Here is a 19,217-nt window from a genome sequence, read left to right on the forward strand (position 1 = left end):
GGGTTAGGGGTACTACTTCACCTGGGTTAGGGGTATTACATCACCTGGGTTAGGGGTATTACATCACCTGGGTTAGGGGTACTACTTCACCTGGGTTAGGGGTACTACTTCACCTGGGTTAGGGTTACTACTTCTTTTGGGTTAGGGGTACTACTTCACCTGGGTTAGGGGTACTACTTCACCTGGGTTAGGGGTACTACTTCACCTGGGTTAGGGGTACTACTTCACCTGGCTTAGGGGTACTACTTCACCTGGGTTAGGGTTACTACTTCACCTGGGTAAGAGCGTTGTGCCAGTAACCGAAAGGTCGCTGGTTCTAATCCCAGAGCCGACTAGGTGAAAAATCTGTCGATGTGCCCTTAAGCAAGGCACTTAACCCTAATTGCTCCTGTAAGTCGCTCTGGATAAGAGCGTCTGCTAAATGACGTAAATGTAAATGTACTTAACCTGGGTTAGTGATACTACTCACCTGGGTTGAGGGTACTACTTCACCTGGGTTAGGGGTACTACTTCACCTGGGTTAGTTTTACTACTTCACCTGGGTTAGTTTTACTACTTCACCTGGGTTAGGGTACTACTTCACCTGGGTTAGTGATACTACTTCACCTAGGTTAGGGGGTACTACTTCACCTGGGTTAGGGTACTACTTCACCTGGGTTAGTTTTACTACTTCACCTGGGTTAGGGGTATTACTTCACCTGGGTTAAGGTTACTACTTCACCTGGGTTAGGGGTACTACTTCACCTGGGTTAGGGGTATTACTTCACCTGGTTAAGGTTACTACTTCCACCTGGGTTAAGGTTACTACTTCACCTGGGTTAGGGTTACTACTTCACCTGGGTTAGGGTACTACTTCACCTGGGTTAAGGTTACTACTTCACCTGGGTTAGGGGTACTACTTCACCTGTGTTAAGGGTACTACTTCACCTGGGTTAGGGTACTACTTCACCTGGGTTAGGGGTACTACTTCATCTCGAGTTAAGGGTACTACTTCACCTGTGTTAAGGGTACTACTTCACCTGGGTTAGGGGTACTACTTCACCTGGGTTAGGGGTACTCTTCACCTGAGTTAAGGGTACTACTTCACCTGGGTTAAGGGTACTACTTCACCTGGGTTAAGGGTACTACTTCACCTGTGTTAAGGGTACTACTTCACCTGGGTTAGGGGTTACTACTTCACCTGGGTTAGGGTACTACTTCACCTGAGTTAAGGGTACTACTTCACCTGGGTTAGGGTATTACATCACCTGGGTTAGAGGTACTACTTCACCTGAGTTAGGGGTACTACTTCACCTGGGTTAGGGGTACTACATCACCTGGGTTAGGGTTACTACTTCACCTGGGTTAGGTATTACTTCACCTGGGTTAGGTTACTACTTCACCTGGGTTAGGGTACTACATCACCTGAAGTTAGGGTTACTACTTCACCTGGGTTGGGGTATTACTTCACCTGGGTTAGGGTTACTACTTCACCTGGGTTAGGGGTACTACTTCACCTGGGTTAGGGTACTACATCACCTGGGTTAGGGTTACTACTTCACCTGGGTTAGGAGTTACTACTTCACCTAAGTTAGGGTACTACATCACCTGAGTTAAGGGTTACTACTTCACCTGGGTTAGGTTACTACTTCACCTGGGTTAGGGGTACTACTTCACCTGAGTTAAGGGTACTACTTCACCTGGGTTAGGGGTACTACTTCACCTGGGTTAGGGGTACTACTTCACCTGGGTTAGGGGTACTACTTCACCTGGGTTAGGGGTACTACTTCACCTGGGTTAGGGTTACTACTTCACCTGGGTTAGGGTTACTACTTCACCTGGGTTAGTGTTACTACTTCACCTGGGTTAGGGGTACTACTTCACCTGGGTTAGGGGTATTACTTCACCTGGGTTAGGGGTACTACTTCACCTGGGTTAGGGGTACTACTTCACCTGGGTTAGGGGTACTACTTCACCTGGGTTAGGGTTACTACTTCACCTGGGTTAGGGGTATTACATATCCTGGGTTAGGGGTACTACTTCACCTGGGTTAGGGGTACTACTTCACCTGGGTTAGGGGTACTACTTCACCTGGGTTAGGGGTACTACTTCACCTGGGTTAGGGGTATTACTTCACCTGGGTTAGGGGTACTACTTCACCTGGGTTAGGGGTATTACTTCACCTGGGTTAGGGGTACTACTTCACCTGAGTTAAGGGTACTACTTCACCTGGGTTAGGGGTATTACATCACCTGGGTTAGGGGTACTACTTCACCTGGGTTAGGGGTACTACTTCACCTGGGTTAGGGGTACTACATCACCTGGGTTAGGGTTACTACTTCACCTGGGTTAGGGGTATTACTTCACCTGGGTTAGGGTTACTACTTCACCTGGGTTAGGGGTACTACATCACCTGGGTTAGGGTTACTACTTCACCTGGGTTAGGGGTATTACTTCACCTGGGTTAGGGTTACTACTTCACCTGGGTTAGGGGTACTACTTCACCTGGGTTAGGGGTACTACATCACCTGGGTTAGGGTTACTACTTCACCTGGGTTAGGGTTACTACTTCACCTGGGTTAGGGGTACTACATCACCTGGGTTAGGGTTACTACTTCACCTGGGTTAGGGTTACTACTTCACCTGGGTTAGGGGTACTACTTCACCTGAGTTAAGGGTACTACTTCACCTGGGTTAGGGGTACTACTTCACCTGGGTTAGGGGTACTAATTCACCTGGGATAGGGTTACTACTTCACCTGGGTTAGGGGTACTACTTCACCTGGGTTAGGGTTACTACTTCACCTGGGTTAGGGTTACTACTTCACCTGGGTTAGGGTTACTACTTCACCTGGGTTAGTGTTACTACTTCACCTGGGTTAGGGGTACTACTTCACCTGGGTTAGGGGTATTACTTCACCTGGGTTAGGGGTACTACTTCACCTGGGTTAGGGGTACTACTTCACCTGGGTTAGGGGTACTACTTCACCTGGGTTAGGGTTACTACTTCACCTGGGTTAGGGGTATTACATATCCTGGGTTAGGGGTACTACTTCACCTGGGTTAGGGGTACTACTTCACCTGGGTTAGGGGTACTACTTCACCTGGGTTAGGGGTATTACTTCACCTGGGTTAGGGGTACTACTTCACCTGGGTTAGGGGTATTACTTCACCTGGGTTAGGGGTACTACTTCACCTGGGTTAGGGGTACTACTTCACCTGGGTTAGGGTTACTACTTCACCTGGGTTAGTGTTACTACTTCACCTGGGTTAGGGGTACTACTTCACCTGGGTTAGGGGTACTACTTCACCTAGGTTAGGGGTATTACTTCACCTGGGTTAAGGTTACTACTTCACCTGGGTTAGTTTTACTACTTCACCTGGGTTAGGGGTACTACTTCACCTGGGTTAGGGGTATGACATCACCTGGGTTAGGGGTATTACATCACCTGGGTTAGGGGTACTACTTCACCTGGGTTAGGGGTACTACTTCACCTGGGTTAGGGTATTACATCACCTGGGTTAGGGTATTACATCACCTGGGTTGGGTACTACTTCACCTGAGTTAGGGGTACTACTTCACCTGGTTTAGGGGTACTACTTCACCTGGGTTAGGGGTATTACATCACCTGGGTTAGGGGTACTACTTCACCTGGGTTAGGGGTACTACTTCACCTGGGTTAGGGGTACTACTTCTTTTGGGTTAGGGGTACTACTTCACCTGGGTTAGGGGTACTACTTCACCTGGGTTAGGGGTACTACTTCACCTGGGTTAGGGTACTACTTCACCTGGCTTAGGGTACTACTTCACCTGGGTTAGGTTACTACTTCACCTGGGTAAGAGCGTTGTGCCAGTAACCGAAAGGTCGCTGGTTCTAATCCCAGAGCCGACTAGGTGAAAAATCTGTCGATGTGCCCTTAAGCAAGGCACTTAACCCTAATTGCTCCTGTAAGTCGCTCTGGATAAGAGCGTCTGCTAAATGACGTAAATGTAAATGTACTTCACCTGGGTTAGTGATACTACTTCACCTGGGTTAGGGGTACTACTTCACCTGGGTTAGGGGTACTACTTCACCTGGGTTAGTTTTACTACTTCACCTGGGTTAGTTTTACTACTTCACCTGGGTTAGGGGTACTACTTCACCTGGGTTAGTGATACTACTTCACCTGGGTTAGGGGTACTACTTCACCTGGGTTAGGGGTACTACTTCACCTGGGTTAGTTTTACTACTTCACCTGGGTTAGGGGTATTACTTCACCTGGGTTAAGGTTACTACTTCACCTGGGTTAGGGGTACTACTTCACCTGGGTTAGGGGTATTACTTCACCTGGGTTAAGGTTACTACTTCACCTGGGTTAAGGTTACTACTTCACCTGGGTTAGGGTTACTACTTCACCTGGGTTAGGGGTACTACTTCACCTGTGTTAAGGGTACTACTTCACCTGGGTTAGGGGTACTACTTCACCTGGGTTAGGGGTACTACTTCATCTGGGTTAAGGGTACTACTTCACCTGTGTTAAGGGTACTACTTCACCTGGGTTAGGGGTACTACTTCACCTGAGTTAAGGGTACTACTTCACCTGAGTTAAGGGTACTACTTCACCTGGGTTAAGGGTACTACTTCACCTGGGTTAAGGGTACTACTTCACCTGGGTTAAGGGTACTACTTCACCTGTGTTAAGGGTACTACTTCACCTGGGTTAGGGTTACTACTTCACCTGGGTTAGGGGTACTACTTCACCTGAGTTAAGGGTACTACTTCACCTGGGTTAGGGGTATTACATCACCTGGGTTAGGGGTACTACTTCACCTGGGTTAGGGGTACTACTTCACCTGGGTTAGGGTTACTACTTCTTTTGGGTTGGGTACTACTTCACCTGGGTTAGGGTACTACTTCACCTGGGTTAGGGTACTACTTCACCTGGGTTAGGGTACTACTTCACCTGGCTTAGGGTACTACTTCACCTGGGTTAGGGGTTACTACTTCACCTGGGTAAGAGCGTTGTGCCAGTAACCGAAAGGTCGCTGGTTCTAATCCCAGAGCCGACTAGGTGAAAAATCTGTCGATGTGCCCTTAAGCAAGGCACTTAACCCTAATTGCTCCTGTAAGTCGCTCTGGATAAGAGCGTCTGCTAAATGACGTAAATGTAAATGTACTTCACCTGGGTTAGTGATACTACTTCACCTGGGTTAGGGGTACTACTTCACCTGGGTTGGGTACTACTTCACCTGGGTTAGTTTTACTACTTCACCTGGGTTAGTTTTACTACTTCACCTGGGTTAGGGGGTACTACTTCACCTGGGTTAGTGATACTACTTCACCTGGGTTAGGGTACTACTTCACCTGGGTTAGGGGTACTACTTCACCTGGGTTAGTTTTACTACTTCACCTGGGTTAGGGGTATTACTTCACCTGGGTTAAGGTTACTACTTCACCTGGGTTAGGGGTACTACTTCACCTGGGTTAGGGGTATTACTTCACCTGGGTTAAGGTTACTACTTCACCTGGGTTAAGGTTACTACTTCACCTGGGTTAGGGTTACTACTTCACCTGGGTTAGGGGTACTACTTCACCTGGGTTAAGGTTACTACTTCACCTGGGTTAGGGGTACTACTTCACCTGTGTTAAGGGTACTACTTCACCTGGGTTAGGGGTACTACTTCACCTGGGTTAGGGGTACTACTTCATCTGGATTAAGGGTACTACTTCACCTGTGTTAAGGGTACTACTTCACCTGGGTTAGGGGTACTACTTCACCTGGGTTAGGGGTACTACTTCACCTGAGTTAAGGGTACTACTTCACCTGGGTTAAGGGTACTACTTCACCTGGGTTAAGGGTACTACTTCACCTGTGTTAAGGGTACTACTTCACCTGGGTTAGGGTTACTACTTCACCTGGGTTAGGGGTACTACTTCACCTGAGTTAAGGGTACTACTTCACCTGGGTTAGGGGTATTACATCACCTGGGTTAGGGGTACTACTTCACCTGGGTTAGGGGTACTACTTCACCTGGGTTAGGGGTAATACTTCACCTGGGTTAGGGGTATTACTCCACCTGCTGTTTAGTCATTTTAGTACAGAATAAACATGACAAGACCAGACCACAAAAACTTGATTTGTTCAATTCGCACTTTTCTGCTCGGCATTTCTGTGTGAAGAGCCCCCTATCTTACCAGACGAGGTGTGTGTGTATATGTGTGCGTGTTCATAGTGTGTGTGTGTCTCACCTGTTGGCCAGGCTGGTAGTGAAGACATAGACCACCTGCTGAGCGGGGCGAGGCATCTCTGACCTTTGACCTCCTGGCCCCAGACCACGCCCCATCCCAGGGGTAAGAGAGGGGTCAGGGGGGGGGGGGCCTGGCCCTGCTTTGGAGGAGGGACCAGAGAGACCCTGGAGAGGCCCTGATAGAGAGAAGAGGCAAAGGCAGGATTATAGATTATGTCCCAAATGGCCCGTAGGACACTATATAGACCATAAGGTGGTCCTGGTTAATAGTATAACACTATATAGACCATAGGGTGGTCCCTGGTTAATAGTATAACACTATATAGACCATAGGGTGGTCCCTGGTTAATAGTGTAACACTATATAGACCATAGGGTGGTCCCTGGTTAATAGTATAACACTATATAGACCATAGGGTGGTCCCTGGTTAATAGCGTAACACTATATAGACCATAGGGTGGTCCCTGGTTAATAGTATAACACTATATAGACCATAGGGTGGTCCCTGGTTAATAGTATAACACTATATAGACCATAGGGTGGTCCCTGGTTAATAGTATAACACTATATAGACCATAGGGTGGTCCCTGGTTAATAGTGTAACACTATATAGACCATAGTGTGGTCCCTGGTTAATAGTATAACACTATATAGACCATAGGGTGGTCCCTGGTTAATAGTATAACACTATATAGACCATAGGGTGGTCCCTGGTTAATAGTATAACACTATATAGACCATAGGGTGGTCCCTGGTTAATAGTATAACACTATATAGACCATAGGGTGGTCCCTGGTTAATAGTGTAACACTATATAGACCATAGGGTGGTCCCTGGTTAATAGTATAACACTATATAGACCATAGGGTGGTCCCTGGTTAATAGTGTAACACTATATAGACCATAGGGTGGTCCCTGGTTAATAGTATAACACTATATAGACCATAGGGTGGTCCCTGGTTAATAGTATAACACTATATAGACCATAGGGTGGTCCCTGGTTAATAGCATAACACTATATAGACCATAGGGTGGTCCCTGGTTACTAGTATAACACTATATAGACCATAGGGTGGTCCCTGGTTAATAGTATAACACTATATAGACCATAGGGTGGTCCCTGGTTAATAGTGTTACACTATATAGACCATAGGGTGGTCCCTGGTTACTAGTATAACACTATATAGACCATAGGGTGGTCCCTGGTTAATAGTATAACACTATATAGACCATAGGGTGGTCCCTGGTTAATAGTGTAACACTATATAGACCATAGGGTGGTCCCTGGTTAATAGTATAACACTATATAGACCATAGGGTGGTCCCTGGTTAATAGTGTAACGCTATATAGACCATAGGGTGGTCCCTGGTTAATAGTATAACACTATATAGACCATAGGGTGGTCCTGGTTAATAGTATAACACTATATAGACCATAGGGTGGTCCCTGGTTAATAGTGTAACACTATATAGACCATAGGGTGGTCCCTGGTTAATAGTGTAACACTATATAGACCATAGGGTGGTCCCTGGTTAATAGTATAACACTATATAGACCATAGGGTGGTCCCTGGTTAATAGTATAACACTATATAGACCATAGGGTGGTCCCTGGTTAATAGTGTAACACTATATAGACCATAGGGTGGTCCCTGGTTAATAGTGTAACACTATATAGACCATAGGGTGGTCCCTGGTTAATAGTATAACACTATATAGACCATAGGGTGGTCCCTGGTTAATAGTGTAACACTATATAGACCATAGGGTGGTCCCTGGTTAATAGTATAACACTATATAGACCATAGGGTGGTCCCTGGTTAATAGTGTAACACTATATAGACCATAGGGTGGTCCCTGGTTAATAGTATAACACTATATAGACCATAGGGTGGTCCCTGGTTAATAGTGTAACACTATATAGACCATAGGGTGGTCCCTGGTTAATAGCATAACACTATATAGACCATAGGGTGGTCCTGGTTAATAGTATAACACTATATAGACCATAGGGTGGTCCCTGGTTAATAGTATAACACTATATAGACCATAGGGTGGTCCCTGGTTAATAGTATAACACTATATAGACCATAGGGTGGTCCCTGGTTAATAGTATAACACTATATAGACCATAGGGTGGTCCCTGGTTAATAGTATAACACTATATAGACCATAGGGTGGTCCCTGGTTAATAGTATAACACTATATAGACCATAAGGTGGTCCCTGGTTAATAGTATAACACTATATAGACCATAGGGTGGTCCCTGGTTAATAGTGTAACACTATATAGACCATAGGGTGGTCCCTGGTTAATAGTATAACACTATATAGACCATAGGGTGGTCCCTGGTTAATAGTGTAACACTATATAGACCATAGGGTGGTCCCTGGTTAACTGTATAACACTATATAGACCATAGGGTGGTCCCTGGTTAACAGTATAACACTATATAGACCATAGGGTGGTCCTGGTTAATAGTATAACACTATATAGACCATAGGGTGGTCCCTGGTTAATAGTATAACACTATATAGACCATAGGGTGGTCCTGGTTAATAGTATAACACTATATAGACCATAGGGTGGTCCCTGGTTAATAGTGTAACACTATATAGACCATAGGGTGGTCCCTGGTTAATAGTATAACACTATATAGACCATAGGGTGGTCCCTGGTTAATAGTGTAACACTATATAGACCATAGGGTGGTCCCTGGTTAATAGTATAACACTATATAGACCATAGGGTGGTCCCTGGTTAATAGTGTAACACTATATAGACCATAGGGTGGTCCCTGGTTAATAGCATAACACTATATAGACCATAGGGTGGTCCTGGTTAATAGTATAACACTATATAGACCATAGGGTGGTCCCTGGTTAATAGTGTAACACTATATAGACCATAGGGTGGTCCCTGGTTAATAGTATAACACTATAGACCATAGGGTGGTCCCTGGTTAATAGTGTAACACTATATAGACCATAGGGTGGTCCCTGGTTAATAGCATAACACTATATAGACCATAGGGTGGTCCTGGTTAATAGTATAACACTATATAGACCATAGGGTGGTCCCTGGTTAATAGTATAACACTATATAGACCATAGGGTGGTCCCTGGTTAATAGTGTAACACTATATAGACCATAGGGTGGTCCCTGGTTACTAGTATAACACTATATAGACCATAGGGTGGTCCCTGGTTAATAGTATAACACTATATAGACCATAGGGTGGTCCTGGTTAATAGTATAACACTATATAGACCATAGGGTGGTCCCTGGTTAATAGTGTAACACTATATAGACCATAGGGTGGTCCCTGGTTACTAGTATAACACTATATAGACCATAGGGTGGTCCCTGGTTAATAGTATAACACTATATAGACCATAGGGTGGTCCCTGGTTAATAGTATAACACTATATAGACCATAGGGTGGTCCTGGTTAATAGTGTTACATGCTGACTGTTAGTGTTACAGTGGTACATGCTAACTGTTAGTGTACAGTGGTACATGCTGACTGTTAGTGTTATAGTGGTACATGCTGACTGTTAGTGTTACAGTGGTACATGCTGACTGTTAGTGTTACAGTGGTACATGCTGACTGTTAGTGTTATAGTGGTACATGCTGACTGTTAGTGTACAGTGGTACATGCTGACTGTTAGTGTACAGTGGTACATGCTGACTGTTAGTGTACAGTGGTACATGCTGACTGTTAGTGTACAGTGGTACATGCTGACTGTTATTTTTACAGTGGTACATGCTGACTGTTAGTGTTATAGTGGTACATGCTGACTGTTAGTGTTATAGTGGTACATGCTGACTGTTAGTGTTATAGTGGTACATGCTGACTGTTAGTGTTACAGTGGTACAGTGTAATGTGTGGTTGTGATGCCTGTTGTCTTGTCCAGGGCCCAGTTTCCTGATAGCGATGGAACTTAGACTTACAAGGGTTTTAACGATGCATCTTTCCTACAACGGCCGAAGATGTAACACGTTTCCCAAAACACCACGCAGAGAGACGAAGATGTAACACGTTTCCCAAAACACCACACAGAGAGACGAAGATGTAACATGTTTCCCAAAACACCACACAGAGAGACGAAGATGTAACATGTTTCCCAAAACACCACACAGAGAGACGAAGATGTAACATGTTTCCCAAAACACCACACAGAGAGACGAAGATGTAACATGTTTCCCAAAACACCACACAGAGAGACGAAGATGTAACATGTTTCCCAAAACACCACACGGAGAGACGAAGATGTAACATGTTTCCCAAAACACCACACAGAGAGACGAAGATGTAACATGTTTCCCAAAACACCACACGGAGAGACGAAGATGTAACATGTTTCCCAAAACACCACGCAGAGAGACGAAGATGTAACATGTTTCCCAAAACACCACGCAGAGAGACGAAGATGTAACATGTTTCCCAAAACACTACACAGAGAGACGAAGATGTAAGATGTTTCCCAAAACACCACACAGAGAGAACGGTCACTAAGTGCGTCGGTGAGGCATGTGTCGATACTGATAGGATCGAAAGAAAGTAAGCACTGCTCTCGGATCAGCGTTCTCCCTTTCCAATCTGACCTTAACATTAGAATTATTCCACAATACTGACAACTGATCAGCTCCTAGAGATATATTACCACCTGCAGCGCCTTCGGAAAGTATTCAGACCTCTTGACTTTTTCCACATTTTGTTACGTTACAGCCTTATTCTAAAATTGATTGAATTGTTTTTTTCCCTCATCAATCTACACACAATACCCCATAATGACAAAGCAAAAACAGGTTCATTTTTGGGGGGTAAATTAATAAATACAAAAAAGTTGAAATATAACATTTACATAAGTATTCAGACCCTTTATTCAGTACTTTGTTGAAGCACCTTTGGCAGCGATTACAGCCTCGAGTCTTCTTGGGTATGACGCTACAAGCTTGGCACACCTGTATTTTGGGAGTTTCTCCCATTCTTCTCTGCAGATCTGTCAGGTTGGATGGGGAGTGTCGCTGCACAGCTGTGTTGTCTTGGCTGTGTGCTTAGGGTCGTTGTCCTGTTGGAAGGTGAACCTTTGCCCCAGTCTGAGGTCCTTAGCGCTCTGGAGCAGGTTTTCATCAAGGATCTCTCTGTACTTTGCTCCGTTGATCTTTCCCTCGATCCTGACTAGTCTCCCAGTCCCTGCCGCTGAAAAACATCCCCACAGCATGATGCTGCCACCAACATGCTTCACCGTAGGGATGGTGCCAGGTTTCCTCCAGACGTGACGCTCGGCATTCAGGCCAAAGAGTTCAATCTTGGTTTATCAGACCAGAGAATCTTGTTTCTCATGGTCTGAGAGTCCTTTAGGTGCCTTTTGGCAAACTCCAAGCGGGCTGTCATGTGCCTTTTACTGAGGAGTGGCTTCCGTCTGGCCACACTACCATAAAGGCCTGATTGGTGGAGTGCTGCAGAGATGGTTGTCCTTCTGGAAGGTTCTCCCATCTCCACAGAGGAACTCTGGAGCTCTGTCAGAGTGACCATCGGGTTCTTGGTCCCCTCCCTGATTAAGGCCATTCTCCCCCAATTGCTCAGTTTGGCCGGGCGGCCAGCTCTAGGAAGAGTCTTGGTGGTTCCAAACTTCTTGCATTTAAGAATGATGGAGGCCACCGTGTTCTTGGGGACCTTCAATACTGCACACATTTTTTGGTACCCTTCCCCAGATCTGTACCTCGACACAATCCTGTCTCGGAGCTCTGCGGACAATTCCTTCGACCTTATGCCTTGGTCCCGTGTAGCTCAGTTGGTAGAGCATGGCGCTTGCAACGCCAGGGTTGTGGGTTCGTTTCCCATGGGGGGCCAGTATGAAAAAAAAATGTATGCACTCACTAACTGTAAGTCGCTCTGGATAAGAGCGTCTGCTAAATGACTAAAATGTAAAATGTTTTTGCTCTGACATGCACTGTCAACTGTGGGACCTTATATAGACAGGTGTGTGCCTTTCCAAATCATTACATTTTACATTTACCTTTACATTTTAGTCATTTAGCGACTTACAGTTAGTGCATAATTTTTTTTTTTTTTCATACCCCCTGTGGGAATCGAACCCACAACCCTGGCGTTGCAAACGCCATGCTCTATCAACTGAGCTACATCCCTGCCGGCCATTCCCTCCCCTACCCTGGACGACGCTGGGCCCATGGGTCTCCCGGTCGCGGCCGGCTACGACAGAGCCTGGATTCAAACCAGGATCTCTAGTGGCACAGCTAGCACTGCGATGCAGTGCCTTAGACCACTGCGCCACTCGGGAGACTTGTCCAATCAATTGAATTTACCACAGGTGGACTCAAGGATGATCAATGGAAACAGGATGCACCTGAGCTCAATTTCGAGTCTCATAGCAAAGGGTCTGAATACTTATGTAAATAAGGTATTTCAATGTTTTATTTTTAATACACTTGCTAAACTTTCTTAAAACCTGTTTTCGCTTTGTCATTATGGGCTATTGTGTGTAGATTGATGAGGAAAAAAAGATACATTTTAGCATAAGGCTGTAACGTAACAAAATGTGGAAAAAGTCAAGGGGTCTGAATACTTTCTGAATGCACTGTATGGCTATAAATATTGATGCGGCTTAATCTAATGCTTACCCTAAAATAATGCACTAAATCAAGATTTGGCACATCATTGCGCACGTTACACATGAAATATATTGACTCAAAAATGACAGACAGTAACGTACAAATAGCTAAATAAAACTCACCTGAATGAACATAAAATGGACTAAAATATAATTCCAATACATCGGTCTGTGTAGCACGTACTGCATGATGTATTATGCAACTTTGTATTTGTAGTCACTGTCACATTTATTCTGTAGTTATTGGCGGTCACAGAAAGACAGATAAACGTCTTAATTTTGTGTCTAGTGGAGATCATCTCGGAAGGGCAAAAAAAAAGCATCTAACGACATTGTAGAAAATATAAAATTTTCCCCCCCACACTTTTTAATGAACTGTCCCTTTAACTGCAGGCGCCTCTGAGCCATAGAGATGTGTAGAGATACCAACGTATCAGTCTTTAATGGCGCTACCCATGTCACACAGGCTTTTGGGCACTAGAGATCTCTATACATCTTTATGCTCCGAGCGCACCTGCACCCTTGTTTAAACATTTATTGTGTTATTTGTGTCTTTTAAATTCAGTGCCAAACAACTCATGCAGTTGTGAACAATTCTCCCACGTAGGGATCTGATTTGGATGATCACTGACGGAGTGGGGATGTTTTGGATTTTAAGTTTGTTGTTATTGTAAGTTGGTATTACCCGTACAGTAGGTGGTGGCAATACACCAATAGGTGTAGTCTGGCATTAACCTTAAAGAAGAAACTCTCCCGCATGTAGCATTTATCTCTGTTATCTGGGCGTCACAGTATCCAATGGGAGTAACCTGAAATATTGTTTACATTTTACTCTCTGTTTCATGTGTGTAGATGCGTCTGCTGTATAATTAGCGGTAGGATGTTGAGTTGTTGCAACGTGTGGATATGTGTAGGGAATTATTATTACATTATTTTATCGAACCCACAACCCTGGCGTTGCAAACGCCATGCTCTACCAACTGAGCTACATCCCCTGCCGGCCATTTCCTCCCCTACCCTGGACGACGCTGGGCCAATTGTGCGCCGCCCCATGGGTCTCCCGAGGGGCGCAGTGGTCTAAGGCGCTGCATCGCAGTGCTAGCTGTGCCACTAGAGATCCTGGTTCGAATCCAGGCTCTGTCGTAGCCGGCCGCGACCGGGAGACCCATGGGGCGGCGCACAATTGGCCCAGCGTCGTCCAGGGTAGGGGAGGGAATGGCCGGCAGGGGATGTAGCTCAGTTGGTAGAGCATGGCGTTTGCAACGCCAGGGTTGTGGGTTCGATAAAATAATGTATGTGCTAACTGTAAGTCGCTCTGGATAAGAGCGTCTGCTAAATGACTAAAATGTAAAATGTAAATGAATTTTTGCATGTGTATTGAAATGATCAGATATTTATATGTTTAATGTGAATTCTTTATGACATATGCTAATAGTAATAGGTTTTGTTTTGTGTTTATTTCTTAGCACCAGTTAATAAACTATGATAAAATAAGAACACAAAGGGGAACTCAACCTCAAGTCTGTCCTGACCCTGACCTGACCCTGTCCTGACCCTGTCCTGTCCTGACCCTGTTATCAGCCCAGTCTCTCTGTCCTGACCCTGTTATCAGCCCAGTCTCTCTATCCTGACCCTGTTATCAGCCCAGTCTCTCTGTCCTGACCCTGTTATCAGCCCAGTCTCTCTGTCCTGACCCTGTTATCAGCCCAGTCTCTCTGTCCTGACCCTGTTATCAGCCCAGTCTCTCTGTCCTGACCCTGTTATCAGCCCAGTCTCTCTGTCCTGACCCTGTTATCAGCCCAGTCTCTCTGTCCTGACCCTGTTATCAGCCCAGTCTCTCTGTCCTGACCCTGTTATCAGCCCAGTCTCTCTGTCCTGACCCTGTTATCAGCCCAGTCTCTCTGTCCTGACCCTGTTATCAGCCCAGTCTCTCTGTCCTGACCCTGTTATCAGCCCTGTCTCTCTGTCCTGACCCTGTTATCAGCCCAGTCTCTCTGTCCTGACCCTGTTATCAGCCCAGTCTCTCTGTCCTGACCCTGTTATCAGCCCAGTCTCTCTGTCCTGACCCTGTTATCAGCCCAGTCTCCCTATGCTGTATCAACCCAGTCTCTCTGTCCTGACCCTGTATCAGCCCAGTCTCTCTGTCCTGACCCTGTTATCAGCCCAGTCTCTCTGTCCTGACCCTGTTATCAGCCCAGTCTCTCTGTCCTGACCCTGTATCAGCCCAGTCTCTCTGTCCTGACCCTGTTATCAGCCCAGTCTCTCTGTCCTGACCCTGTTATCAGCCCAGTCTCTCTGTCCTGACCCTGTTATCAGCCCAGTCTCTCTGTCCTGACCCTGTTATCAGCCCAGTCTCCCTATCCTGTATCAGCCCAGTCTCTCTGTCCTGGCCCTGCATCAGCCCAGTGCATTCTTAAATAGGCAACCTGCCTTAACAGAGATACTTAGCTGTACTAGTGGTCTGAGGCAGTCGTTAAAAAATGATCAACTTCAGTAATGGTTTTGGGAAACAGCTGGTCGATTTAACGATGTTCCTACAAAGGTTCTAACGCTAAACATAGCCTTAAGATGCTTTTGGCAAACTGGGTTCTATTATAAAGGAGAGGCCTTATCATCAACCTCTCCCCACACAGAGTGGATCAGTGAGATCATGATGTTGTTCTTCTACGCAAACACTAGGTGACGCCAAAACCCATGAAAAGCTACAACACTGTGGTGAATCAGACTTTGCCTGTCATGATATCATCATATTTGCCATTGGTAAGGTAGAAAAACTGTACATGTTGGGCCTAGGGGATTTCAGTAGGGGTTGGGCCTAGGGTGGTTTCAGTAGGGTTTGGGTCTGGGGGATTTCAGTAGGGGTTGGGCCTAGGGTGGTTTCAGTAGGGTTTGGGTCTGGGGGATTTCAGTAGGGGTTGGGCCTAGGGTGGTTTCAGTAGGGTTTGGGTCTGGGGGGGTTCAGTAGGGGTTGGGCATAGGGGGGGTTCAGTAGGGCCTAGGGGGGTTTCAGTAGGGGTAGGGCCTAGGGGGGGGGTTCAGTAGGGCCGTGGGGGGGTTTAAGTAGGGCCTAGGGGGGTTTCAGTAGGGTTTGGGCCTAGGGGGGTTCAGTAGGGTTTGGGCCTAGGGGGGTTTCAGTAGGGTTTGGGCCTAGGGGGGTTCAGTAGGGTTTGGGCCTAGAGGGGTTCAGTAGGGTTTGGGCCTAGGGGGGTTCAGTAGGGTTTGGGCCTAGAGGGGTTCAGTAGGGGCTAGGGGGGTTCAGTAGGGCCTAGAGGGGTTTCAGTAGGGTTTGGGCCAAGGCGGGTTCAGTAGGGACAGCAGTTGTGTCACCTAAAAACAGATTCCCGGACACAGATTAAGCCTAACGTTACTCCTGGACTAAAAAACCTGATCTAGTGAAAATCAGGAGTATATTTAATCTGGGTCTGGTAAACTGTCCAGGAGTATACTTAATCTGGGTCAGGTAAACTGTCCAGGAGTAGGCTTAATCTGGGTCTGGTAAACTGTCCAGGAGTATATTTAATCTGGGTCTGGGAAACTGTCCCGGAGTAGATTTAATCTGGGTCTGGTAAACTGTCCAGGAGTATATTTAATCTGGGTCTGGTAAACTGTCCAGGAGTGTATTTAATCTGGGTCTGGTAAACTGTCCAGGAGTAGGCTTAATCTGGGTCTGGTAAACTGTCCAGGAGTAGGCTTCATCTGGGTCTGGTAAACTGTCCAGGGGTAGATTTAATCTGGGTCTGGTAAACTTTCCAGGAGTAGATTTAATCTGGGTCTGGTAAACTGTCCAGGAGTAGGCTTAATCTGGGTCTGGTAAACTGTCCAGGAGTAGATATAATCTGGGTCTGGTAAACTGTCCAGGAGTAGGCTTAATCTGGGTCTGGTAAACTGTCCAGGAGTAGATTTAATCTGGGTCTGGTAAACAGTCCCGGAGTAGGCTTAATCTGGGTCTGGTAAACTGTCCAGGAGTAGATTTAATCTGGGTCTGGTAAACAGTCCCGGAGTAGGCTTAATCTGGGTCTGGTAAACTGTCCAGGAGTAGATTTAATCTGGGTCTGGTAAACTGACCAGGAGTAGATGTAATCTGGGTCTGGTAAACTGTCCAGGAGTAGATTTAATCTGGGTCTGGTAAACTGTCCAGGAGTAGATTTAATCTAGGTCTGGTAAACTGTCCCATGAGGGGTGTGCTCTACTCACAGTGTCCCATGAGGGGTGTGCTCTACTCACAGTGTCCCATGAGGGGTATGCTCTACTCACAGTGTCCCATGAGGGGTGTGCTCTACTCACAGTGTCCCATGAGGGATGTGCTCTACTCAGTGTCCCATGAGGGGTATGCTCTACTCACAGTGTCCCATGAGGGATGTGCTCTACTCAGTGTCCCATGAGGGGTATGCTCTACTCACAGTGTCCCATGAGGGATGTGCTCTACTCAGTGTCCCATGAGGGGTATGCTCTACTCACAGTGTCCCATGAGGGGTGTGCTCTACTCACAGTGTCCCATGAGGGATGTGCTCTACTCAGTGTCCCATGAGGGGTATGCTCTACTCACAGTGTCCCATGAGGGGTATGCTCTACTCACAGTGTCCCATGAGGGGTGTGCTCTACTCACAGTGTCCCATGAGGGGTTAGTCTACTCACAGTGTCCCATGAGGGGTATGCTCTACTCACAGTGTCCCATGAGGGGTGTGCTCTACTCACAGTGTCCCATGAGGGGTGTGCTCTACTCAGTGTCCCATGAGGGGTGTGCTCTACTCACAGTGTCCCATGAGGGGTATGCTCTACTCACAGTGTCCCATGAGGGGTGTGCTCTACTCACAGTGTCCCATGACGGGTGTGCTCTACTCAGTGTCCCATGAGGGGTGTGCTCTACTCACAGTGTCCCATGAGGGGTGTGCTCTACTCACAGTGTCCCATGAGGGGTGTGCTCTACTTACAGTGTGTAGCAGGGTGTGCTCTACTCACAGTGTCCCATGAGGGGTATGCTCTACTCACAGTGTCCCATGAGGGGTATGCTCTACTCACAGTGTCCCATGAGGGGTATGCTCTACTCACAGTGTCCCATGAGGGGTGTGCTCTACTCACAGTGTCCCATGAGGGGTGTGCTCTACTCACAGTGTCCCATGAGGGGTATGCTCTACTCACAGTGTCCCATGAGGGGTATGCTCTACTCACAGTGTCCCATGAGGGGTGTGCTCTACTCACAGTGTCCCATGAGGGGTGTGCTCTACTCACAGTGTCCCATGAGGGGTGTGCTCTACTCACAGTGTCCCATGAGGGTGTGCTCTACTCACAGTGTGTAGCAGGGTGTGCTCTACTCACAGTGTCCCATGAGGGGTATGCTCTACTCACAGTGTCCCATGACGGGTGTGCTCTACTCAGTGTCCCATGAGGGGTGTGCTCTACTCACAGTGTCCCATGAGGGGTATGCTCTACTCACAGTGTCCCATGAGGGGTATTCTCTACTCACAGTGTCCCATGAGGGGTGTGCTCTACTCACGGTGTCCCATGAGGGGTGTGCTCTACTCACAGTGTCCCATGAGGGGTGTGCTCTACTCACAGTGTCCCATGAGGGGTGTGCTCTACTCACAGTGTGTAGCAGGGTGTGCTCTACTCACAGTGTCCCATGAGGGGTATGCTCTACTCACAGTGTCCCATGAGGGGTGTGCTCTACTCACAGTGTCCCATGAGGGGTGTGCTCTACTCACAGTGTCCTATGAGGGGTGTGATCTACTCACAGTGTCCCATGAGGGGTGTGCTCTACTCACAGTGTCCCATGAGGGGTATGCTCTACTCACAGTGTGTAGCAGGGTGTGCTCTACTCACAGTGTCCCATGAGGGGTATGCTCTACTCACAGTGTGTAGCAGGGTGTGCTCTACTCACAGTGTCCCATGAGGGGTGTGCTCTAATCACAGTGTCCCATGACGGGTGTGCTCTACTCAGTGTCCCATGAGGGGTGTGCTCTACTCACAGTGTCCCATGAGGGGTATGCTCTACTCACAGTGTCCCATGAGGGGTGTGCTCTACTCACAGTGTCCCATGAGGGGTGTGCTCTACTCACAGTGTGTAGCAGGGTGTGCTCTACTCACAGTGTCCCATGAGGGGTGTGCTCTACTCACAGTGTCCCATGAGGGGTATGCTCTACTCACAGTGTCCCATGAGGGGTGTGCTCTACTCACAGTGTCCCATGAGGGGTATGCGCTACTCACAGTGTCCCATGAGGGGTTAGTCTACTCACAGTGTCCCATGAGGGGTGTGCTCTACTCACAGTGTCCCATGAGGGGTATGCTCTACTCACAGTGTCCCATGAGGGGGTGTGCTCTACTCACAGTGTCCCATGAGGGGTGTGCTCTACTCACAGTGTCCCATGAGGGGG

General features: G+C 47.0%; 1 protein-coding gene across 2 annotated transcripts in view; it reads right to left on the reverse strand.

Annotated features, from left to right (window-relative positions):
• bcl9l (bcl9 like) overlaps positions 1-19,217 on the reverse strand; it is a 92,049-nt gene that overhangs the window by 15,968 nt on the left and 56,864 nt on the right. For both annotated transcript variants that reach the window (XM_041878204.2, XM_041878203.2), the window contains exon 5: positions 6,209-6,383. In XM_041878204.2, coding sequence (XP_041734138.1) covers positions 6,209-6,383 — 175 coding nt within the window. The remainder of the gene's footprint in view (positions 1-6,208; positions 6,384-19,217) is intronic.

The sequence above is a fragment of the Coregonus clupeaformis genome, unplaced genomic scaffold (genome assembly GCF_020615455.1).
Source record: "Coregonus clupeaformis isolate EN_2021a unplaced genomic scaffold, ASM2061545v1 scaf0029, whole genome shotgun sequence".
NCBI classification, from domain to species: domain Eukaryota; kingdom Metazoa; phylum Chordata; class Actinopteri; order Salmoniformes; family Salmonidae; genus Coregonus; species Coregonus clupeaformis.